The following is a 25,259-nucleotide window of genomic DNA, read 5'->3' as shown; positions in this document are numbered from 1 at the left end:
TTGTACAGGCGTGTCGACACTGCCTATAGACATCAGCACCTTGGTCACACCGGTTCCGGTTTTTTCACACAATACCAGAACCATCCTCCACAGACCTTTATGCTACAGTGGAGGTGTATGTTTTTGATGTTTCTCACCCAGTGGTATTTATTTTAAATGATCTAGTAAATGTTATGTTTTAATATTCCCAATTCACAATACAATTCAGCTTTATTTGGGTGTGAAGATATACCGCAACGCATTTACCTTTGTGTGATGGTATAACTAATATTGTGGCGATGAAGAATGGAAATCAAGCCTTTCATATTCCCTGAGCTGGTGACTGGAGGAATGGATCTCGAGTACTATGGACGTGGCTAAGGCCTAGTTCACACTTCAGTTATTTGATCAGTTATTTCCATCAGTTTTTGTGAGCCCAAACCAATAGTGGAGGCTACACAGAGATCAGGTGTAATGGAAAGATTTCCTCCTGTCCTGTGTTTTTGACCCGCACCTGGTTTGTGCTCACAATAACCGATGGAAATAACAGATCAAATAACTGCTTATGTCTTTAATTTTGCATGTTAATATTTATATAAAAAAACAAACGCATAATCCTGCAGTTTCCATACTGAACACTAAGCCTTATAACAGGCGCCACGTCTTGGTTGGTACAGATCACTTTACTGCAGTTACCTGCTCATCATTACAGGCAGGATTACAGTGACATATATGAATCTGTGAAGAGTAGATTCATACTTGTTCCCTACTGTTTCAGTCCTCCAATATGTCAATGTGCCTACAAGCGGCACCGAACGGAGCCCCGAAAGTGGTGCAAGGCACACTGCGCATGTGCAGCCGCCCTCCATTCATTTCTATGGGGCTGCCGAAAATAGCCGAGCACTGGCTCGGCTATTTCCATCGGGCCCATAGAAGTGAATGGGAGCGGTGGCCAGTCATGCCACTTCTATGGGGAGAGTGATTGGTGGTGGCCGGACCAGAATCCTCCAGCCACCACTTTGGCCTGCTCCGTTTAGGAGATGGGTGCGGGTCCCACTGCTGGGACATGCACCTATCAGACAATTGGGGCATATACTAGCGGTATGCCCCCATTATCTGCGATGAGACAACCCCTTTAAGCCTTACTAGCCCAGGGACGGAAATCTGCTCTAACTGGGCATCATCCCTGCACGTATTTATATATTTGATAAAAGCTAAAACTTCGTGATTTATTACCCAAGTTGCTTTGTGTATTCACATTCCATATATCTTGGTAGGAAGATGACCTGTTGCCTTCAGCTATTCTGAATTGTAGCCTCACAAAGATTGTCCTTGCATTGTCTCATAGGCGTCTCTGCAGCAGGACTCCATTTACTGAGGGTGTGTGCTCAGGGGGGATGTGGTGTCCATAAAAAGTCCTATGTTCTTCTAAGAACTCCTCCGGGCCATCCTCCACACCATGACATCATCTGAAACAAACCATTGTGCTGCAGGGACCGGAACAGCCACATTTTTGCATGAAGAGGCCACTCTTGTACATTAAGTCTGAATGATTTGGGACTTTGCCAGGTCATCTGTGTGAGAATAGCAGAGACATAACTGAGCAGCTGTCTGTATGCACCAGCATCTTTACATAAAAATGTCTGCCAGCCAATGAATAGTGAATGGCTCTGGTTTCATAATGTGCGACTTTGTACCCATGGGCCTGAGAAAGAAGAGACCATCACAGGTCATGTTACTTGCGGCCTTCAAGCCTCATAACAGAATGGTTGTTTTCTGCGTGCCAGAATAAGGCTAAAATCACACAGGCAGAAGTGGATCCAGCAGGAAGACGTATAAGGCTACTTTCACACTCGCGTTTCGGTTTCCGTTTGTTAGATCCATTCAGGGCTCTCACAAGTGGTCCAAAACGGATCAGTTTTGCCCTAATGCCTTCTGAATGGAAAAGGATCCGCTCAAAATGCATCAGTTTGCCTCCGTTCAGTCTCCATTCTGCTTTGGAGGCGGACACCAAGACGGTGCTTGCAGCGTTTTGGTGTCCGTCTGATGAAACTGAGCCAATCGGATCTGTCCTGACACACAATGAAAGTCAACGGGGACGGATCCGTTTTCTATGACACATTCTGGCACAATAGAAAACGGATCCGTCTTGAACACCACTGAAAGTCAATAAGGGACGGATCCGTTTTCTATTGTGCCAGATTGTATCATAGAAAACGGATCCATCCCCATTGACTTTCATTGTGTGTCAGGACGGATCCGTTTGGCTCAGTTTCATCAGACTGACACCAAAACGCTGCAAGCACCGTCTTGGTGTCCGCCTCCAAAGCAGAATGGAGACTGAACGGAGGCAAACTGATGCATTCTGAGCGGATCCTTTTCATGGCTATGTTAAAGATAATACAAAGGATCCGTTCTAAACGAATGCAGACGGTTGTATTATCTGAACGGATCCGTCTGTGCAGATCCATGACTGATCCGCACTAAACGCGAGTGTGAAAGTACCCTAAGACCTTCCTACATATATTTCACATTCCTTTTGAATCCACTCCTGATCTTGGCTTAGCTGCATAAAAACCTGCCAGGAAAACGCCATGTGTGCATCCAGCTTAAAGGGCTTGTCCGGGAATACCCCAGTTTTAACGGATGCCCCCAGCCTGCTTCCACTAGTAAAAGATTCCTACTTGCCTGCTCCCTGCTGCTGCTTTCAGTCTGCGGCTTGTTAACTTCCTCCAACATGGTCGAGGTCACCTGCTCTGCTGCAGCCAACCACTGGCTTCAGAGGTGAACACACCTCTTGTGGACATCTTTCAATAGCGGAGGCAGGCTGCAAGCATCAGTTAAAACTTGGATACTCCTGGACAACCCCTTTAAAGGTATTATCCCACCTTAGATGTTTTAGCATATCCTCAGCATATGTTGTAAGTGTCTCATTAGGTTCCCACTGAGTAGGGTATAGGGTTCTCCTTTAAAGGAATTGTCAAAGTTTAGAAAAAAATGGTAAAAGGCAGGTAAGTTATAAAAGCAATAAACAAAGTTAGGGCTCATGCACACGGGTGTAGCAGTTTATGTGGTCTGCAAATTGCGGATACTTAAAACACTGATACCGCATCTTTTGCAGCCCCCTTGAAGTGAATGGATCCGCATCTGACCTTCAAAAAATGTGGATCGGATGCAGGCAAAAAACACGGCTGTGTGCATGAGCCCTTATACTCATTCATTCATACCCTTTCCACTCCGTTGCTCTGCTGCTATCCTCCCCACTGCTGCAGCCATGACATCATGATTCTGGGTGCAGTGATGAAGTCCTGTATATAGCACAGGTCCACTGCAGCCAATCACTGGCCTCGCTGTTAAACGGCATGAGATCACTAATGCCAGTGATCAACTGCAGCAGTCATGCGTGGTATACAGACACATCACTGTTGCAATCATGTGAAAAAGCGTGTCTGGTAGGCTTAGAATGAGGGGCCTGAACGGGTGAGTATACCTTTGTCTGCTGTTTTAACACCATCCCTGCCTTTTAACTTTTTCTTTATTTAAAGGGAACCTGTCACCATAAAAATGCAGGGGATTCTACAGGCAGCATGTTATGGGAGGAGCTGAACAGATAGATATGTAGTTTTATGGGGAAAAGTTTCAGTTAAACTTATTATTCTGGGCTTTGAAATCAAGTAGGCGGTCTTATCAGTGACAGCAATCTATGTATACACAGTCATAGAAGGCAGGAATTTAACCCCTTAGTGACCACCCGTACATGTTTTTACGGCTGTCACTAAGGGGCCTAAGGCTAGGCTGCGGCTTTTTTGCGGCGGCCCAGCCTAAGCTTTGCATGGGTCCCCCATGCAGCAGGGAGTAGGGACCCACATGAGAGCCGCGGCCCTGCTTTAACAGCCTGGACCAGCAGAAGTGCCGATCCGGGCTGTTTAACACTTTACATGCCATGGGCAATGGCGCCCACCGCATGTAAAGTGCTGACAGAGGGAGCAGACTCCCTCTGTGTCCTATTGGCACCCCGCAAATGCGATTGCGAAGTGCCGATGTGTGTGAAGGCTTGCTGGGGTCTCATGTAGGTCCCAGACCAGCCTGCTGGTCAATTTCAGAATAGCATTGACATTAAAATGCAGTGCATTTTAAAAGCAATCAAAATACTGTCTGTTATAATCTGTTATACACTTTTTCTTTTCACTGAAAATACGATTTTCAATGAAAAAAAATTGCAAAAAAATAAATAATCGCCCCCATATGTTTGCTATTGCTGCGTCCGTAACGACCCAGACTACATAAATATCATGTAAATTATCCCCTACGGTAAACGCTGTAAAAAATAAAAATTAAAAAAATGATAGAATGGCTCATTTATTCTTAATTGCCACCCAAAAACTTAACAAGCGATCAAAAAGTGTAATTCACTCTAAAATGATACCAATGAAAAATACAAGTCCTGCAAAAATCAAGCTCTCGCACAACTCCATAGAAAGTAAAATAAAAAAGTTATGGGTCTTGGGATGCGGCAATGCAAAATCTTTTTTTTTTCCTTGTAAAAAGGGTGTTTTATTGCAAAAAAACGTAAACAAAATAAATAAAATAAAAAATATGTATTTAGTATCACTGTGATCGTACTGACCGATAAACGCTGTAAAATTTAGAACGTAAAAACGCAGTGGCAGAATTGCTGTTTTTCCCCATCTCCCTCCCAAAAAGAGTTAATAAAAATAAATCAGTTATGTGTACCCCAAAATGGCACCATTAAAAACTACAACTTTTCCCACAAAAAACAAGCCCTCGCTATATAGACAGAAAAATAAAAAAAATTATAGCTCTTGCAACACTATGATGAAAAAAGAAACGCTTGGTCAGTAAGGCCAAAAACAGGCTGGTCACTAAGGGGTTACATGAATGAAATACAGCTTAGGCTGAGTTCACATCGGCGTTCAGCCTTTCCGTTATAGGAGCAGGAGAACGGAAAGGCTGAACGCTGATGTGAACTCAGCCTATACTGCATACTCTCCATCAATCTGCTCAGCCCCTCCTGCTCTGTAACATGCTGCCTGCAGATTACATTGCCTTTTCATGGTGACAAGTTCCCTTTGTAAAGGAGTTTGATCAGGTAAACAGAGCAGAGAAGGCAGCACTTCAAACAGCTGATCTGATATTGATGACCTATCCTGAGAATAGGGATTAGTAAAAAAAAGGACCACCCCTTTAAGTGCTGTTTACACTGAACTTCCAAAATAAGGTCTGTGTTTTCCAAAGAAAACTTAACTTTTGTTTTCTATTAAAAAGGAAAAATTCTGTCAAAAGATAAAAGTTGTTCAGAAGTTGTAACTCCATTAGGGTGGGCTCACACTAGTGTTAGGGATTCCGTTATGGCTTTCTGTTATAACATGGTTAGAACGGAAAATAACGGAATACCCACACAGAATGCAAAACGGAAGCCTTTTAAAAGACATTCTGTTTGCTTTCCGTCCTAATACAAGTCTATGGGAAAGCATAACGGATCCGTCTTTGTCCCGTTATGCAAGACGGAAAACAAAGTCCTGTCGACAAGACTTTGTTTTCCGTCTTGCATAACGGGACCCAGACGGATCCGTTTTGATTCCCATAGACTTGCATTATGATGGAATGCAAAACGGACGCCTTTAAGAGGCATTCTGTTTTGCTCCGTCCTAATAGAAGTCTATGGGAAAACATAACGGATCCGTCTGGGTCCCGTTAGGCAAGACGGAAAACAAAGTCTTGTCGACAGGACTTTGTTTTCCGTCTTGCATAACGGGACAAAGACGGATCTGTTTAGATTCCCATAGACTTCAGTTAGGACGGAGACCCAACGGAATGCCTTTTAAAGGCTTCCGTTTTGCATTCCGTCATAATACAAGTCTATGGGCAGAAGAACGGATCAGTCCTTCCGTCTTATGGATTCCGTTATTTTCTGTTATAACCATGTTATAAGCCATAACGGAATCCCTAATGCTAGTGTGAGCCCACCCTTAAGTCTCTTAATTTACGCTCCTGGGGATCCTTTCTATAAGCAGGCAATGATCGCTCGCTCAGATTTCTCTACCCAGATCATATGTTTTCATGGTGTGGACACGCTGTGGATTTCCATCACAGGATTGCGGTTGGAGAATCAGCAGTATTTATACAGTAGCAGTAAAATGGGAGAGATTTTATGAATTTACCCACACACACTGCATACAATCCACATTGAATTGTACCTTCAATGTGTATTTTATATCTAGATCTTGTCAATTTATGCTGTGGTTTTGCACCATGGATTTCACCCCATCCTATTTCAATGCAGATTTTGCAGTGGGTTCATGATGAAAGCTTGCACATAAGTTACATCCAGTATGAATTCCCTTTTTAGTGCCTTAGAGATGGTTCTGTTCACAGGTTAGGAGATAAGTCTTATTGGTGGGGGTCCAGCAGCTGGGACCCCTGCCGATCACTGGGGGCATTGGACACGCATGAGTGCTGCTGTTCCATTTAACTCTATGGGAGACCAAGCAATCGCCTATCTCTGTCTCATGGAGTTGAATTGAAATTGAACAGCAGCATAGTGAGCTGATGTAATGGGACAACCCACGAGTAGGGATAAGCAAACTTGTGTTTTCAAGTTTGGGGTACAAGGTTCGGGTTATCTAAGAATTCCGTTATGGATTCCGCTACCACGGACCATATGTCTGTGTATAGGGAGAGGCATTACCAGTAGAAGGAGGGAGGTGCTCATGCCGCTCTACAGAGCACTAGTGAGACCACATTTGGAGTATTGTGCTCAGTACTGGAGACCATATCTCCAGAAGGATATTGATACTTTGGAGAGAGTTCAGAGAAGAGCTACTAAACTAGAACATGGATTGCAGGATAAAACTTACCAGGAAAGATTAAAGGACCTTAACATGTATAGCTTGGAAGAAAGACGAGACAAAGGGGATATGATGGAAACTTTTAAATACATAAAGGGAATCAATAAGGTAAAAGAGGAGAGAATATTTAAAAGAAGAAAAACTGCTACAAGAGGACATAGTTTTAAATTAGAGGGGCAAAGGTTCAAAAGTAATATCAGGAAGTATTACTTTACGGACAGAGTAGTGGATGCATGGAATAGCCTTCCTGCAGAAGTGGTAGCTGCAAATACAGTGGAGGAGTTTAAGCATGCATGGGATAGGAATAAGGCCATCCTTCATATAAGATAGGGCCAGGGGCTATTCATAGTAGGGATCGACCGATATTGATTTTTTAGGGCCGATACCGATAATTTGTGAACTTTCAGGCCGATAGCCGATAATTTATACCAATATTCTGGGAATTTTCATTTTTGGAAAAAAAAAAATTTCCAACACAAATCTGCTGAAAATTATTGTTAACGTGTATTTTATTTTATTTTTTGGTAAATCTTTCTTTTTCATTTATACTTAATATTTTTTTTTTACTAACTTTTAGCCCCCTAGGGACTAGAACCCTTGTCCTATTCACACTGATAGATCTCTATCAGGGTGAATAGGAGCTCACACTGTCCCTGCTGCTCTGTGCACACAGCAGCATGGAGCTGAACATGGCAGCCAGGGCTTCAATAGCGTCCTGGCTGCCATGGTAACCGATCGGAGCCCCAGGATTACACAGCTGGGGCTCCGATCGGAGTAGCAGGGGAGAGGGGATCCTGTGGCCACTGCCACCAATGATTAATGGGGGGGGGGGGGGGGGGGGGGGCGCACTGCGCCACCAATGATTAATACTGGGGGGCTTGGGGGGGCGCACTGCGCCACCAATGGAGAGAAATCTCTCATTAATTCATATACAGGAGGCGGGAGCTGGCTGCAGAATCACATAGCCGGCTCCCGGCCTCTATGAGCGGTAGCTGCAATCCGCGGCACCTAAGGGGTTAACTACCGCAGATCGCAGCTACAGCTCATAGAGGCCGGGAGCCGGCTATGTGATACTGCAGCCAGTTCCCCCCTCCTGTATATGAATGAATGAGAGACTTATCTTCATTGGTGGAGCGGTGGCCACAACCCCGCCCCTTCTCTTGTCCTCTCTCCTCTAATTGGCGGCAGCAGCAGCACAGGGGGAGGGAGACACTGCTTCCTTCTCCCCTGTGCTGCGGAGGGAACACGGAGAGCGCTGACAGCAACGCGTTCTGTGTTCCCAATACGTTATCGGTATATCGGCAAAATAGATGCCGATACCGATAACTGTCAAAATCCTCAATATCGGACGATAATATCGGTAAAACCGATAATCTGTCGATCCCTAATTCATAGTATTTAGTATATTGGGCAGACTAGATGGGCCAAATGGTTCTTATCTGCCCACACATTCTATGTTTCTAAGTTATAGTCCTTGGTAGCGGAAACCGTAACGGAAATCTTAGATAACCTGAACCTTGTACGTCGAACTTGAAAACACAAGTTCGCTCATCACTATTCACGAGTAACTATTGTAATTTGTAAGCTCATTGAAGCCACTACCCTATCAGTGAAAGGCATCAAAAAGAATGTCTGCTTCTTGAGTGTAAGGAGGGTTGTTGAAGGGTGGAATAGGTCATTGGCTTAGTGATTCATTTTACCAGAATCTAGTCTAACAGGACAAGACGGTGATAGAGTGCACAACTTGGGAACATACCAGAAATATAAAGTTCTCCATAATTATCAAGAGCTGTACTTGCAGGTTACTTATTGACAGGAGAAAAATGTCACTCGTAGTTACCGGTGACCCATGTATGGGGGGTTTTCTCTGTGCCCAAATTCTACCGTTTAAAGAGGACCTAAACCTTTGCAGAATCCACAGCATCTGAGTGCCCTGCACTTTTCTGTCTTCATCACCTCTGCTCAGCAAGTGGAGTAGAGATCCATAGTCTGTAAGCTGGAAAAGCCGAGCACGGCCAATGAACGTGCTCTGAGAAGCTCCTCTACACCTCTGTGGTTTCAGCAAAGGTTTAGGACCCCTTTTAAACCCCAGTAGTTAAATGTTAGAGAAATGTTTCTCCAATGCATTTTTTATTCAATATGCCTGAGGTAGGACAGTTATATTGTAAGTCTTCCTGGGGACAAGGACTTAAGTTATGAGCAATTGGTTTAACTCTAAGAAATCATTTTTGGATATCTTTTGGGGCATGTTATAATATAATTGTTTTTGACTCTTATTGATAAGACGGTTAAAGGGGTTCTGCACTTTGTTTTAACTGATGATCTATCCTCTGGATAGATCATCAGCATCTGACCGGCGGGGGTCCGACACCCGGGACCCCCGCCGATCAACTGTTTGAAAAGGCAACGGCGCTCCAGCAGCACCGCGGCCTTCTCACTGTTTACCGCTGGCCCAGTGACGTCACGACTAGTATCACTGGCCTGGGCGGGGCTAAGCTCTGTTCACTGCTGGAGCGCCGCTGCCTTCTCAAACAGCTGATTGGCGGGGGTGTCTGACCCCCGCCGATCAGAAGCTGAGGATCTATCCAGAGGATAGATCATCAGTTCAAACAAAGTGCAGAACCCCTTTAACCGTATTATACGTTATATTTCTCATTCCCGGAGCTTGGCTGCTAGTTACAGGTGAGGGGAGATTTATTGCTGAAACCAGTGGTGCTGTCCTCAGTGATGGCAGCATAGTGCAGCTGATGGGTACCTTCATTATGGGTGAAAAACTGTATATGGCGGCCACTAAACATCATATTATTTAACAGAGAGATCTTTGTAGCCTGTCCTTGAGAAATATCCAGCGTCTGTGAAATACAATCTTTCATGAGATCATACCACAGTTAGATACATTCGATTTACTCTCTAGAAGTGTGTGCAGACAGTGCTGGGAAACTGTTCAGCTAAGAAAAGCTAAAAATAAAGCCTTAGGCTATTGTCACACTTGCGGCAGTGCCTGCCGGATCCACCGATCTGGATGTGACTGAAAGCATTTGTGAGATGCATCTGAATGCGGATCCGTCTCACAAATGCATTGCAAGAACGGATCCGTCTCTCCGCTTGTCATGCGGACAGACGGATCAGTCTTGCATCTTTTTTCACATTTTTACCGGTCTGCGCATGCGCAGACCGGAGGGACGGATCCGGCATTCAGGCAAGTCTTCAGTTTTTTTCGCCGGAGATAAAACCGTAGCATGCTGCGGTTTTCTCTTTTGCCTGATCAGTCAAAAAGACTGAACTGAAGACATCCTGATGCATCCTGAACAGATTGCTCTCCATTCAGAATGCATGGGGATATACAGTACAGACCAAAAGTTTGAAAACACCTTCTCATTCAAAGAGTTTTCTTTATTTTCATGACTATGAAAATTGTAGATTCACACTGAAGGCATCAAAACTATGAATTAACACATGTGGAATTATATACATAACAAACAAGTGTGAAACAACTGAAAATATGTCATATTCTAGGTTCTTCAAAGTAGCCACCTTTTGCTTTGATTACTGCTTTGCACACTCTTGGCATTCTCTTGATGAGCTTCAAGAGGTAGTCCCCTGAAATGGTTTTCACTTCACAGGTGTGCCCTGTCAGGTTTAATAAGTCGGATTTCTTGCCTTATAAATGGGGTTGGGACCATCAGTTGCGTTGAGGAGAAGTCAGGTGGATACACAGCTGATAGTCCTACTGAATAGACTGTTAGAATTTGTATTATGGCAAGAAAAAAGCAGCTAAGTAAAGAAAAACGAGTGGCCATCATTACTTTAAGGAATGAAGGTCAGTCAGTCAGCCGAAAAATTGGGAAAACTTTGAAAGTAAGGGCTATTTGACCATGAAGGAGAGTGATGGGGTGCTGTGCCAGATGACCTGGCCTCCACAGTCACCGGACATGAACCCAATCGAGATGGTTTGGGGTGAGCTGGACCGCAGAGTGAAGGCAAAAGGGCCAACAAGTGCTAAGCATTTCTGGGAACTCCTTCAAGACTGTTGGAAGACCATTTCAGGGGACTACCTCTTGAAGCTCATCAAGAGAATGCCAAGAGTGTGCAAAGCAGTAATCAAAGCAAAAGGTGGCTACTTTGAAGAACCTAGAATATGACATATTTTCAGTTGTTTCACACTTGTTTGTTATGTATATAATTCCACATGTGTTAATTCATAGTTTCGATGCCTTCATAGTCATGAAAATAAAGAAAACTCTTTGAATAAGAAGGTGTGTCCAAACTTTTGGTCTGTACTGTACCTGATCAGTTCTTTTCCAATATAGAGCCCTGTGACAGAATTCTGTGCCAGAAAAGAAAAACGCTAGTGTGAAAGTACCTTTATCCCTCTTTCACACATCAGGAAATCATGGACGTGTGCTATCCATGTTGTCCACAGACAGCACAGTTATCCACTGATTTTAATGTGTTCCCACATGCTTGCTTTCCACTGACTGTGGTAACATGCACTACTTTGCTTCAAGTTGCGGACCAAAAACGCCCATTGAAGTCTGTGGGCCATAAAACACTGGTGGCATCCCTGTCAGTGGTTTTCACTGACTGAAGCCAGGAGATACAAATCCCCTTTTCAGCCTAGCAGTGTAATGGAAAACATATGCAAAATGGAGAGCACAAAGCAAACACAAGGACCGAAAATGGACCTTTACAGGCGCTGTCACAGATAAAACACTGGCAATTTTTTTCATGTACAAGGACTAAGGTGGCCAGAGGTTTTAGGGATGTCCTTTTCAACAGCAGCACTGTGCTGTCTGAACATGAGCTGCAGGGAGAAAGTCTGCGGAGTGGGAATGGGCGTGGCCTAACCAGGTCGTGGGTGTGGCTTAGTCTGTCTTTTGAGGGTGGCCATTCACAAGGACGTGTGAAAAGGGTCTAAGTGGCAGATTTGTGTCTCTCCTCTTATGTCTGTGCAGTTTTCAGCTCCTAGGACTGTTTTAGACTTGCATATAGTCGGGTAGATAATCGCCAGCAAGTCTTTGTATGAATGCTCGTTAGCGATGATCTGCCTGTGTAATACTGCCTTTCGATTACTCTATGAACGAGCAAGCGCTCTTTTAACTGGCAATCACAATTTTTAAGCAGGCTGAAAATTCATCGTCTAATCACACTCTGCTGCCAGCAAATAATGATTCTGTATGGGGATGAGCGATGGCTACTGTGGAGGAGATTGCTGCATGTAATAGCAATGGTCTCCTCCACTGACGAGCAGGCGATTGTCAGTCTCTTCTGCTGGTCTAATACCAGCCTTAGAACAACTTCTCTTCTCTTTGGCAGACTGTGAAGCACTTTTTTAATATTTTCAACAAATATTTTCAACTTTTAGCAAAACTTTTGAGTTTGCACTGAATAAAAAGTAAGGATAGGTCATCAGTATCAAAATCTCGGAAAAACCCCTTTAAGTTGTGTGTAGACTTTGTTTGAAGGGCAGTGTTCACAAATCCTGATGTGACATTAATGTGGGCTTTTCGGATATTATCCATTGGTAGTAGTGCTGTGAGAAACTAGTACACACATACCGCTTTGTCTTCCTCCCTCAGGTACTTGCACTTTTACTCTGTATATAAAGGTGGCCATACACACAGATGCGGGTTTGCCTCTGGCAAACGTGCCTGCTCTCTCATTAGAGAGAGACGAAAGTATTGGGCTTGAGATTTATTAAAGTTTATTTTTGAAAAATGATTTTTGCTTCCGGTAATAAAAATGAGGTAAAATGTAGCGTGCACTCCTCGCAGTGTAGATATGAGTCAGTGAAAGTAATGATAGTTGTAGTACATAACAGTGGCCTGTTGTATTAGGCAGACATACGCCGGACAGTAATTAACATGGAGATGAACTGTGCTGCTTTATCCACTCAGTAATAATTGTACTTTTGTTTCAGATCTGTCTCGGAATAGATTGTCTGAGATTCCTGCGGAAATCTGCAATTATGTTTCTTTGGAGAGCCTAAATCTTTACCAGAACTGTGTCCGCTACGTGCCGGAGGCCACTCTCAACCTGCAGGCCTTAACTTTCCTCAATCTCAGGTAGGGCTGCAGTAAACGATTATTTTAGAAATCAAGTATTCTATTGATTATTTTTAAAACTAATCTAGTACTCTAATAAGAAAAAATGAATTAATAGACTGTTTTCATGTATAAAAATTCATCAGACCCCCTGCCATCAGTCCCCAACACTCTTCGTTCCCCCCTTTGTGATCAGCCCAAGTGCTTCAGTTCCCCCCAGTGCCATCAGCTCCGTTCATCCAGAGCCTGCAGCTCTCCCCCCCCCCACCCCAGAGCCAGCAGCTCTCTCTCCCCCCCTCCCCAGAGCCAGCAGCTCTCTCTCCCCCCCTCCCCAGAGCCAGCAGCTCTCTCTCCCCCCCCCCCCCAGAGCCGGCAGCTCCCCCCCCCCCCCACCCCAGAGCCAGCAGCTCTCCCCCCCCCCCCCACCCCAGAGCCAGCAGCTCTCTCCCCCCCCACCCCAGAGCCAGCAGCTCTCTCCCCCCCCCACCCCAGAGCCAGCAGCTCTCCCCCCCCCCCACCCCAGAGCCAGCAGCTCTCTCTCCCCCCCACCCCAGAGCCAGCAGCTCTCTCCCCCCCCCACCCCAGAGCCAGCAGCTCTCTCCCCCCCCACCCCAGAGCCAGCAGCTCTCTCCCCCCCCACCCCAGAGCCAGCAGCTCTCTCCCCCCCCACCCCAGAGCCAGCAGCTCTCTCCCCCCCCACCCCAGAGCCAGCAGCTCTCTCCCCCCCCACCCCAGAGCCAGCAGCTCTCTCCCCCCCCACCCCACAGCCAGCAGCTCTCTCCTCCCCCCCCACCCCAGAGCCAGCAGCTCTCTCCTCCCCCCCACCCCACAGCCAGCAGCTCTCTCCTCCCCCCCCCCCACCCCAGCGCCAGCAGCTCTCTCCCCCCCCACCCCAGAGCCAGCAGCTCTCCCTCCCCCCCCACCCCAGAGCCAGCAGCTCTCCCTCCCCCCCCACCCCAGAGCCAGCAGCTCTCCCTCCCCCCCACCCCAGAGCCAGCAGCTCTCCCTCGCCCCCCCCCCCACCCCAGATCCAGCAGCTCTCCCTCCCCCCCCCCACCCCAGAGCCAGCAGCTCTCCCTCCCCCCCCCCACCCCAGAGCCAGCAGCTCTCCCCCCCCCCCCCCCACCCCAGAGCCAGCAGCTCTCTCCCCCCCCCCCACCCCAGAGCCAGCAGCTCTCCCCCCCCCCACCCCAGAGCCAGCAGCTCTCTCCCCCCCCACCCCAGAGCCAGCAGCTCTCTCCCCCCCCACCCCAGAGCCAGCAGCTCTCTCCCCCCCCCCACCCCAGAGCCAGCAGCTCTCTCCCCCCCCCACCCCACAGCCAGCAGCTCTCTCCTCCCCCCCCACCCCAGAGCCAGCAGCTCTCTCCTCCCCCCCCACCCCACAGCCAGCAGCTCTCTCCTCCCCCCCCCCACCCCACAGCCAGCAGCTCTCTCCCCCCCCACCCCAGAGCCAGCAGCTCTCCCTCCCCCCCCACCCCAGAGCCAGCAGCTCTCCCTCCCCCCCCACCCCAGAGCCAGCAGCTCTCCCTCCCCCCCACCCCAGAGCCAGCAGCTCTCCCTCGCCCCCCCCCCACCCCAGAGCCAGCAGCTCTCCCCCCCCCCCCCCACCCCAGAGCCAGCAGCTCTCCCTCCCCCCCCCCCCCCCAGAGCCAGCAGCTCTCCCCCCCCCCCCCCACCCCAGAGCCAGCAGCTCTCTCCCCCCCCCCCACCCCAGAGCCAGCAGCTCTCCCCCCCCCCCACCCCAGAGCCAGCAGCTCTCTCCCCCAGCCAGCTCTCTCCCCCCCCACCCCAGAGCCAGCAGCTCTCTCCCCCCCCCACCCCAGAGCCAGCAGCTCTCTCCCCCCCCCCACCCCAGAGCCAGCAGCTCTCTCCCCCCCCCACCCCAGAGCCAGCAGCTCTCTCTCCCCCCCCACCCCAGAGCCAGCAGCTCTCTCTCCCCCCCACCCCAGAGCCAGCAGCTCTCTCCCCCCCCACCCCAGAGCCAGCAGCTCTCTCCCCCCCCCACCCCAGAGCCAGCAGCTCTCTCCCCCCCCACCCCAGAGCCAGCAGCTCTCTCCCCCCCCCACCCCAGAGCCAGCAGCTCTCTCCCCCCCACCCCAGAGCCAGCAGCTCTCTCCCCCCCCACCCCAGAGCCAGCAGCTCTCTCCTCCCCCCCACCCCAGAGCCAGCAGCTCTCTCCTCCCCCCCCACCCCAGAGCCAGCAGCTCTCTCCTCCCCCCCCACCCCACAGCCAGCAGCTCTCTCCTCCCCCCCCACCCCACAGCCAGCAGCTCTCCTCCCCCCCCCACCCCACAGCCAGCAGCTCTCTCCCCCCCCACCCCAGAGCCAGCAGCTCTCCCTCCCCCCCCACCCCAGAGCCAGCAGCTCTCCCTCCCCCCCCCCCCCCAGAGCCAGCAGCTCCCCCTCGCCCCCCCCCCCACCCCAGAGCCAGCAGCTCTCCCTCCCCCCCCCCACCCCAGAGCCAGCAGCTCTCCCTCCCCCCCCCCACCCCAGAGCCAGCAGCTCTCCCTCCCCCCCCCCACCCCAGAGCCAGCAGCTCTCCCTCCCCCCCCCACCCCAGAGCCAGCAGCTCTCCCTCCCCCCCCCCACCCCAGCGCCAGCAGCTCTCCTCCCCCCCCCCACCCCAGAGCCAGCAGCTCTCTCCCCCCCCCCACCCCAGAGCCAGCAGCTCTCTCCCCCCCCCCACCCCAGAGCCAGCAGCTCTCTCCCCCCCCCCACCCCAGAGCCAGCAGCTCTCTCCCCCCCCACCCCAGAGCCAGCAGCTCTCTCCCCCCCACCCCAGAGCCAGCAGCTCCCCCCCCCCCACCCCACAGCCAGCAGCTCTCTCCTCCCCCCCCCACCCCACAGCCAGCAGCTCTCTCCTCCCCCCCCACCCCAGAGCCAGCAGCTCTCTCCTCCCCCCCCACCCCAGAGCCAGCAGCTCTCTCCCCCCCCCCACCCCAGAGCCAGCAGCTCTCTCCCCCCCCCACCCCAGAGCCAGCAGCTCTCTCCCCCCCCCCACCCCAGAGCCAGCAGCTCTCTCCCCCCCCCCCACCCCAGAGCCAGCAGCTCTCTCCCCCCCCACCCCAGAGCCAGCAGCTCTCTCCCCCCCACCCCAGAGCCAGCAGCTCCCCCCCCTCACCCCACAGCCAGCAGCTCTCTCCTCCCCCCCCACCCCACAGCCAGCAGCTCTCTCCTCCCCCCCCACCCCAGAGCCAGCAGCTCTCTCCTCCCCCCCCCACCCCAGAGCCAGCAGCTCTCTCCTCCCCCCCCACCCCAGAGCCAGCAGCTCTCTCCTCCCCCCCACCCCAGAGCCAGCAGCTCTCTCCTCCCCCCCACCCCAGAGCCAGCAGCTCTCTCCTCCCCCCCACCCCAGAGCCAGCAGCTCTCTCCTCCCCCCCACCCCAGAGCCAGCAGCTCTCTCCTCCCCCCCACCCCAGAGCCAGCAGCTCTCTCCTCCCCCCCCACCCCAGAGCCAGCAGCTCTCTCCTCCCCCCCCACCCCAGAGCCAGCAGCTCTCTCCTCCCCCCCCACCCCAGAGCCAGCAGCTCTCTCCTCCCCCCCCACCCCAGAGCCAGCAGCTCTCTCTCCCCCCCCCCCCCCCACCCCAGAGCCAGCAGCTCTCTCTCCTCCCCCCCCCACCCCAGAGCCAGCAGCTCTCTCCTCCCCCCCCCACCCCAGAGCCAGCAGCTCTCTCCTCCCCCCCCCACCCCAGAGCCAGCAGCTCTCTCCTCCCCCCCCCACCCCAGAGCCAGCAGCTCTCTCCTCCCCACCCCAGAGCCAGCAGCTCTCTCCTCCCCCCCCCCCCACCCCAGAGCCAGCATCTCTCTCCTCCCCCCCCCCCACCCCAGAGCCAGCAGCTCTCTCCTCCCCCCCCCACCCCAGAGCCAGCAGCTCTCTCCTCCCCCCCCACCCCAGAGCCAGCAGCTCTCTCCTCCCCCCCACCCCAGAGCCAGCAGCTCTCTCCTCCCCCCCCCCCCCACCCCAGAGCCAGCAGCTCTCTCCCCACCCCAGAGCCAGCAGCTCTCCGCTGCGATCTGCGGTAGTTAACCCCTCAGGTGCCGCGGATCGCAGCTACCGCTCAGAGGTCGGGAGCCGGCTATGTGATTCTGCAGCCAGCTCCCGCCTCCTGTATATGAATTAATGAGAGATTTCTCTTCATTGGTGGCGCAGTGCGCCCCCCAGTATTAATCATTGGTGGCGCAGTGCACCCCCCCAAGCCCCCCAGTATTAATCATTGATGGCGCAGTGCGCCCCCCCACCCCAGTATTAAAAACATTGGTGGCGCAGTGCGCCCCCCCCCCGCCCAGTATTAATCATTGGTGGCAGTGGCCACAGGATCACCTCTCCCCTGGGGCTCCGATCGGTTACCATGGCAGCCAGGACGCTATTGAAGCCCTGGCTGCCATGGTAAGCCCCATGCTGCTGTGTGCACAAAGCACAGAGCAGCAAGGACAGTGTGAGGTCCTATTCACCCTGATAAAGATCTATCAGGGTGAATAGGACAAGGGTTCTAGTCCCTAAGGGGGCTAAAAGTTAGTAAAAAAAATATTAAGTATAAATGAAAAAGAAAGCTTTCCAAAAAAAAAAAAAAAAAAAATACACGTTAACAATAAACATATTAATTTTCAGTAGATTTGTGTAGGAATTAAATTTTTTTTTTTTAATGAAAATTCCCAGAATATCGGTATAAATTATCGGCTATTGGCCTGAAAGTTCACAAATTATCGGTATCGTCCCTAAAAAAATCAATATCTGTCGATCCCTAGTGAGAGCGAAGGGGTAATATAGGATCCGTGTTGTACATTTAGGTTTTTGTCAATATATCCTTACTGATTGATTTTCTTCATGATTTCTCCTTGAAAGAGAGATTCGTAGTTTCATTAAGATTTTGCTTAGTGTTCAGAAGATTATTTCACGTACATAAAAAGCTTTTCGATAAGGCTACTTTCACACTAGCGTTCGGGGCTCCAGTTGTGAGCTCCATTTGAAGGCTCTCACAAGCGGCCCCGAACGCATCCGTACTGCCCTAATGCATTCTGAGTGGACGCGGATCCGCTCAGAATGCATCAGTCTGGCAGCGTTAAGCCTCCGCTCAGCAAGCGGACACCCGAACGCTGCTTGCAGCGTTCGGGTGTCCGCCTGGTCATGCGGAGGCAAACGGATCCGTCCAGACTTACAATGTAAGTCAATGGGGACGGATCCGTTTGAAGATGACACAATATGGCTCAATCTTCAAACGGATCCGTCCCCCATTGACTTTCAATGTAAAGTCTGGACGGATCCGTCTGAACTACTTTCACACTTAGAATTTTTTCGAAGCTATAATGCAGACGGATCCGTTCTGAACGGATCCAAACGTCTGCATTATAGGAGCGGATCCGTCTGTGCAGACAGCAGACGGATCCTCTCTGAACGCTAGTGTGAAAGTAGCCTAACAATGTCATGAAATATTGGTACAAATTATCTAGATTTGTTGAACAATGTAAAATGCAGAAAATAAACCTATTAATGGCTTAAAGTGTAACTGTCATTCTTTTTTTTATTTTTGTAATGTATCGGGGGCAGTGATATTGACCATTTTTGTAATATACTTTAATTACTGAGATCACACATTTCTATTAGAAAAATAGCTCTAAAGTGGCCCATTTTGAGCCTTAGCAGCGCTCCTCTGTCTTCTGTTTACATAACTGTTGAGACTTGCTAACACTGACTGTTATGTAAACAGAAGACAGAGGAGCACTGCTAAGGCTCAAAATGGGCCACTTTAGAGCTATTTTTCTAATAGAAATGTGTGATCTCAGTAATTAAAGTATATTACAAAAATGGTCATTGCCCCGATACATTACAAAAATGAAAAAAAAAAAAAAAAAAGACAGTTACACTTTAAAATTCTCCAAGCCTTCATTACCAGTAGTCAGTGAGCTTATAGGCTACTAAACAATAATACAGTTTGATGCCATAAATTACATAATACCTGGTTTATATGCATTATTTCATTGAATGTTTTCTTTCTTTGTCAAGCCGGAATCAGCTGACTTCACTTCCTGGACACGTCTGCAGCCTCCCCCTCAAAGTGCTGATTGCAAGTAACAACAAGCTTGACTCCTTGCCAGAGGAGATATGTCATCTGAGGCATCTGACTGAGCTGGTAGGTGCACAGAGGGTCATCCACATTTAGCTTATGAGCTCAGTTATCTATGGGCCAGGCCTGCCCTGCACTGCACACGTGAAGAAATATTTGCATGACTGGCTATTATGTCATCTGGTTCATATCAGACGTGTACATCCAGCTAAGTGCTTTTACTAAAAGCAGTGTATTATCTTATTGAAAGTCCATCTAAGGCTACTTTCACACTAGCGTTCGGGGCTCCGCTTGTGAGCTCCATTTGAAGGGGCTCACAAGCGGCCCCGAACGCATCCGTACTGCCCTAATGCATTCTCAGTGGACGCGGATCCGCTCAGAATGCATCAGTCTGGCAGCGTTCAGCCTCCGCTCCACTCAGCAAGCGGACACCCAAGCAGCGCTCGGGTGTCCGCCTGGCCGTGCGGAGGCAAGCGCCTCCGTCCAGACTTACAATGTAAGTCAATGGGGACGGATCCGTTTGAAGTTGACACAGTATGGCTCAATTTTCAAACGGATCCGTCCCCCATTGACTTTCAATGTAAAGTCTGGACGGATCCGTCTGAAGCTACTTTCACACTTAGAATTTTTTCTACAATATAATGCAGAAGGATCCGTTCTGAACGTATCCCAAGTCTGCATTATATGAGCGGATCCGTCTGGGCAGACATCAGACGGACCCGCTCTGAACGGTAGTGTGAAAGTAGCCTAAGTATCATTAACTCCGATTACAGCGCCTTGTCTCGGTAAAACTTGATCATCTCTAGAAAAACCCCAACTCCTTGTCAGACTTGGCTTCATAATCACTTGCTGTACCTCCACTTGCTGAATCTGAGCACAGTTGCTTTCCATTCACTTGAGCTTCAAGTGGACGCCCCAACAGCCTATGTCTCCACTGCACTCATACAGGCTGCGGGCTCCTCTACATAGGTCCCGACCGAATGTGTTTGCTTCTTTTCCTGTTCAACTGCATTTAGTACTTTTTATTACTTGATTTGAAATCACATTCATTATTGTCCCTGTCATCTACAGGATGTGAGCTGTAATGAGATCCAAGCACTTCCCCAGCAGATTGGTAAATTAGAATCATTACGGGATCTGAACATTAGGAGAAATCACTTGGTGCGGTTACCGGAAGGTGAGCAGGAAACACTGTTCTGTCATTTCTCTGTTATTCTTTATAGAAATTTATGAATAAATTGAAAACTGGGTTTTACCATTCCCCTTGTCAGTATGGTGTGCCGTCATCCACTCGAGTGTCAGACTGTATAATAATCCACCCCTCTGACAAGTGGAATAGCAAGTGACAATTTATTATTATTTTTTAGGAGGAATAGCACAAAAATGCTTCAGATTTATTATTCTATGGGTAATGAATATGCTTTCCAATTGGCAGCATTTTATAGAACAGGAGGAGCGGAGCCAGTTGAGAGAGATATATATATATATATATATATTTGTTGTAAAAGATGTAGTGTAACTCAGCTTAAAGTACTTTCACACTAGCGTCGCTGGATTCCGGCAGGCAGTTCTGTTGCCGGAACTGCCTGCCGCATCCGGCAATCTGTATGCAAACGGATACCATTTGTAGACGGATCCAGATGCGGATCCGTCTCACAAATGTATTGCAATAATGTATCAGTCTCTCCGGTTGTAATCCGGAAAAACGGATCCGGTATTTATCTTTTTTTACATTTTTAAAGGTCTGAGCAAGTGTTCCGGAATTTTGGATGGAAAAAAAAACACCACAGCATGCAGCAGTATTTTCTCCGTCCAAAAACCGTACAGTGACTGAACTGAAGACATCCTGATGCATCCTGAACGGATTACTCTCCATTCAGAATGCACTAGGATAAAACTGATCAGTTTTTTTCCGGTATTGAGCCCCTAGGACGGAACTCAATACCGGAAAAGAAAAACGCTAGTGTGAAAGTACCCTTAGTACTAAAATACTGACAATGTGAGTATTGAGCTAATGAAATCTCCTGTATTCTGATGCATAACACTGTGTCTTACATTTCTTGTTTTTATATGTGTTAGGTTTGTATGCTTATTATTTTGTGTAAACTCATGTCTTACATGCCGATCATCTCTTGTGGTTGACAGTTAGGCTTTGGCTGAATGGAAACAATATCTAGACCGTGTCAGCTTTTTTACAGTTAATTGCATGAAATGTTCAGTGTTTCGTGGGCTCCCATCTTTCATAGATTCATAGGGAAGATGGAGAAACTGGAATATATTCTGAGCAATGCGTAAACTATGTTGGCATGGAATAAGCAGTGTCACATGTGTGGCTGGTTAACCCGTTCTCTGTAATAAGTATTTGCCTTATTGCTAAAATTTGGGAAATAAGAAACACATTTATAGAGCAATAGGCACTGTGATCAGTACACTGGCCTGAGTCTTGCAGTACCCCATGCTTAGAAAATCCATAAACTTGAGCTTACACAATCTTGTTTTCCCCCATATCCCAAAGTTAATTAGTTATGTTCCGACCTAAACAGATGAAATGGGTTATTCCAGTTTATTATTTAGCATGGCTTTACAAAAGCGCAAGCCGTTCATTAACTTCCTACTTAGCTGCAAGCTTCAGTGTCGGAATCTATTTTGGCTCCAATGAAGGTAGTCAACTTAATCAGGTTTCTACTGTAGTCAGTGTAGCCCCTACCTTTGCTCTGTTTCAGTATTTATCAGCCTTTGGTGTCTTCAGAATTTGGTTAAACGTTCCCCCAGAACATTGAATTTGCAGTTCGCTTCCATTCAATTTAATGGGCTTCAATGCAAAACTACACACAGTCATTGACGAATGTGGCATTGCTTATGGGAAGAGGGATTCTTTTCTTTTTCTTTTTTTTCCTTTTTTTCTAAACCCCACAGTCCATTTTTAAAGTCTAGACGCTTTTGTTCTGATTTGCTTTCTAAATGGAAAATTAAGCAACTTTCTGATTAGTCCTACAATTTAGCTTCTGCACAGTATGTGTAGCGTCTTCATGTAGCTATTTGTTGAATTTGCGATGCATTCAGCAGCAAAGCTCCTGGCTTTGTCCCCTCTGCTCTCCCCCTCCCTTCTGTTATATGGTTGGCAGGAAGAAGGGATGCAAGCTTTGCCTCTAATGCCGACAGATGTAAGGCAGCTACCCGATAAGTCAACGTTCGACGCTTTACATAGGCCTTGAGACATGACTTGGATATTAATTATAGTTAGCAGGAAAGGGGAGAAGATTATACGCCACAGATTAGAGTGTGGTGAAAAGCATTAACGTTATCAGAGAACAGTGCACATAGGCTGCATATAGCGGAATAAAGCACACACAAGGCAATTTGCAGGAGGATAGTGACTCACATAGGCTTCAGTGTGTAGAGAGAACAGGCAACTCTGCGGGGGCAGAGGAATCGCACACCGCTCAGCATCAGTGACTGTCAGTTCAAGGGAGTTGAAAGCCCTCATGAGCTGTAAAAGGAGAAATCAGTCCAGGAATGAAGGTGAGCTGGTGAAGGCAGCAGCATTCTGGACGCACAGACCTCACATTCAGCATATATTACTAGGTTGAATACATCCACCTGAGAGAGCCTGAAACTGGGAGAAGGTTTGGCTTCTGCCTATCAGGGGATTTTAAAATGAATAAAGGAATTAAGATTGCAGACAAATGTTTTGTGATTCAGGGTAACCAAAAATATATTTAAAGATAATTTTTTTCAAAGTTGTCTATATCTTTTAAAAGGTTTTGTGTGGACCTATGGTTAAAGATGTTTGTATTTAATGGTTTCATGTACAGGTAAAATGCAAACATATCTGCACTGTTATCTGTTGTGCTACAAGCCATGAGTTTGACTTTATAGTTTTGTTTTTAGAATATTATCATATAGGCCAAAGGAGAATCCTCCATATTTTTACTTAACTGTCGTAGCAGTTAATGAGAATGGATATACATTATTTACTTGTGTGACATTTTTCTGTATCTTTTTGTTAGAAATCGCAGATTTGCCTCTGGTGAGATTGGATTTTTCTTGCAACAAGGTGACCAGTATCCCAGTGTGCTATCGAACTCTACGGCACCTCCAGACCATTATCTTGGATAATAATCCTCTACAGTCACCTCCAGCACAAGTATGTGCTCTACTTCATGAAATGTTTTACATGAGTTACCTGAAGACTGGTTACAATGATGTGATTTGAACAGATTGTGTATATGGAGTGGTAATTGTTTTGTGTTTATTTCATCAGATTTGTATCAAAGGTAAAATCCATATATTTAAATACCTGAACATAGAAGCTCTCAAGACTGCTCCAGATTTGCCAGAGTATGACCGTAGACCTTTAGGCTTTAGTTCTTGGTAAGTCTATTGCTCTTCTTGGTGTGATGAGGGGCATGAGTCTGTTTTTTGCCCTCCATATGTCACCTGTATCACACAGACACTTGTAGGCTAAAACATGCCTTAAAGTTTGCTGTCCGTGGAGACCATGGACAGCACACACCTGTGATTCACTGATATATAAAAGAGGCTTTGAGTTGACCTTTGAGTTTGCCTGACACCACTCTTTTGTAATGAAATGGTAACTGGCAAATAATATAATGACTTGCCAATCTCGATCTATGCTGTCAGCTGGTGTAGCTCTCCCACACTCTTATGGCTGTTACACAATTTAGAATACAGCAGGGGAGATGAAAGGCACTGCACGGTCATCTATAAAGGAGCCATGAATGTGGAGCAAGCTGCTCTCAGTATTATGGGGCAGTGAAACATCAGGAAAATGAACAGACAAAAAATGGATGTGCACATTCCTATCTTTTTGGTAGGTCACCTGATTCAGGCTGTACAAAAAGTAGATCCCATATTTAAAAATAAGTTTGACTACTCCTGATCTAGATAATAAGCAGTTTGGGGCACTTTGAGGTACCGTAACCGAAAGACCAATCTGATTCTAGTTATACTCTGTTAGACAGAGCGTTGCCATCAGGCTGTTGGCCAAAATAGTTGTTTCATATAGAAGAGATTTTTCAGACATGCACATTGATATGACTTATGAAAGGATGAGCTATCAATGTGTATGGTTAGAAGACCCCTTTAAGTAGCTTGTGGCAACTTGATTATTACATGTGTATATTTAACCTCTAGCTGTGATATCTAACTTTTTCATTTCTTACAGTCATGATGATATGTATCCCGGCCGTACATATGGGGCGCTGGACTCTGGGTTTAATAGTGTTGACAGTGGTGACAAGAGATGGTCTGGGAATGAGGTAAGGTTTACAACTTTAGATTTAAGGCTACTTTCACACTTGCGGCAGGACGGATCCGACATGCTGTTCACCATGTCGGATCCGTCCTGCGGCTATTTCGCCGGACCGCCGCTCCGTCCCCATTGACTATAATGGGGACGGGGGCGGAGCTCCGGCGGTGCACGGCGAAAGCCGCCGGACTAAAAAGCCTGACATGCAGTAATTTTAGTCCGGCGGCCTTTCGCCGTGCTGCGCCGGAGCTCCGCCCCCGTCCCCATTATAGTCAATGGGGACGGAGCGACGGTCCGGCGGCACGGCGAAATAGCCGCAGGACGGATCCGACCTGGTGAACAGCATGTCGGATCCGTCCTGCCGCATGTGTGAAAGTAGCCTTAATATGCTCCTGGCACATAAATGTCTCATGTTTTTTGTTTTTCATTATTTTCAGTTGCATAAGTTTCCTTAATAGAGTTCCTAAATACATTGCCAGATAGATTTTTTTTTTTTATTGATGTCTTCCTCAATACAGCCTACAGATGAATTTACAGACCTTTCTTTTCGAACAACGGAAGCAATTAAAGAGCAGAGGCTTCGAAGAGATCACCAAAACCAAGATTCCCGAGGCAGTTCAGTAATTGCAAATGGAGGTGGTAAGTTTACAGAAAATGAGGTGAAGATTCATCCTCCAGAGTAGTTCCCAACACGAGTGCGGCTGCTTTTCCTGCTGCATCTCTAGCCTTTGAGGCTTGTGCATGGAACTACCCTTACAGAATCTTTTGTTGGTCCATAATGGTCATAAGGATTTCTTTTCTAATAGTGGAGCATGACTTGGATCAGATAGACTACATAGATAGTTATACTACAGAAGAAGAGGAGGAGGATGTGAGGCACTCCAGAGGAGACAGTCTAAGCTCACAATTCATGGCGTATATAGAGGACAGAAGAGTGTCACATGAGGTAAGAAAAAAAGTCTGTACCTGGATTGTGAAAAGTTTAGGTTGCATGCTCCATTTGCTGTGTGATATTGCAGTATATTGGTTTA

The 25,259-nt window shown here is 47.9% G+C and overlaps 1 protein-coding gene across 7 annotated transcripts in view; it reads left to right on the top strand.

Annotated features, from left to right (window-relative positions):
* Positions 1-25,259, top strand: part of LRCH3 (leucine rich repeats and calponin homology domain containing 3) — a 98,439-nt gene that overhangs the window by 26,078 nt on the left and 47,102 nt on the right. For all 7 annotated transcript variants that reach the window (XM_040428468.1, XM_040428467.1, XM_040428466.1 and 4 more), the window contains exons 2-9: positions 12,769-12,913; positions 18,896-19,022; positions 20,028-20,133; positions 22,967-23,103; positions 23,221-23,330; positions 24,145-24,238; positions 24,747-24,867; positions 25,035-25,174. In XM_040428468.1, coding sequence (XP_040284402.1) covers positions 12,769-12,913; positions 18,896-19,022; positions 20,028-20,133; positions 22,967-23,103; positions 23,221-23,330; positions 24,145-24,238; positions 24,747-24,867; positions 25,035-25,174 — 980 coding nt within the window. The remainder of the gene's footprint in view (positions 1-12,768; positions 12,914-18,895; positions 19,023-20,027; positions 20,134-22,966; positions 23,104-23,220; positions 23,331-24,144; positions 24,239-24,746; positions 24,868-25,034; positions 25,175-25,259) is intronic.

This window comes from Bufo bufo, chromosome 4, assembly GCF_905171765.1.
Source record: "Bufo bufo chromosome 4, aBufBuf1.1, whole genome shotgun sequence".
Taxonomy (NCBI): domain Eukaryota; kingdom Metazoa; phylum Chordata; class Amphibia; order Anura; family Bufonidae; genus Bufo; species Bufo bufo.
The sequence above is the reverse complement of the archived record's forward strand: the minus strand, read 5'-3'. Positions and strand labels throughout refer to the sequence as shown.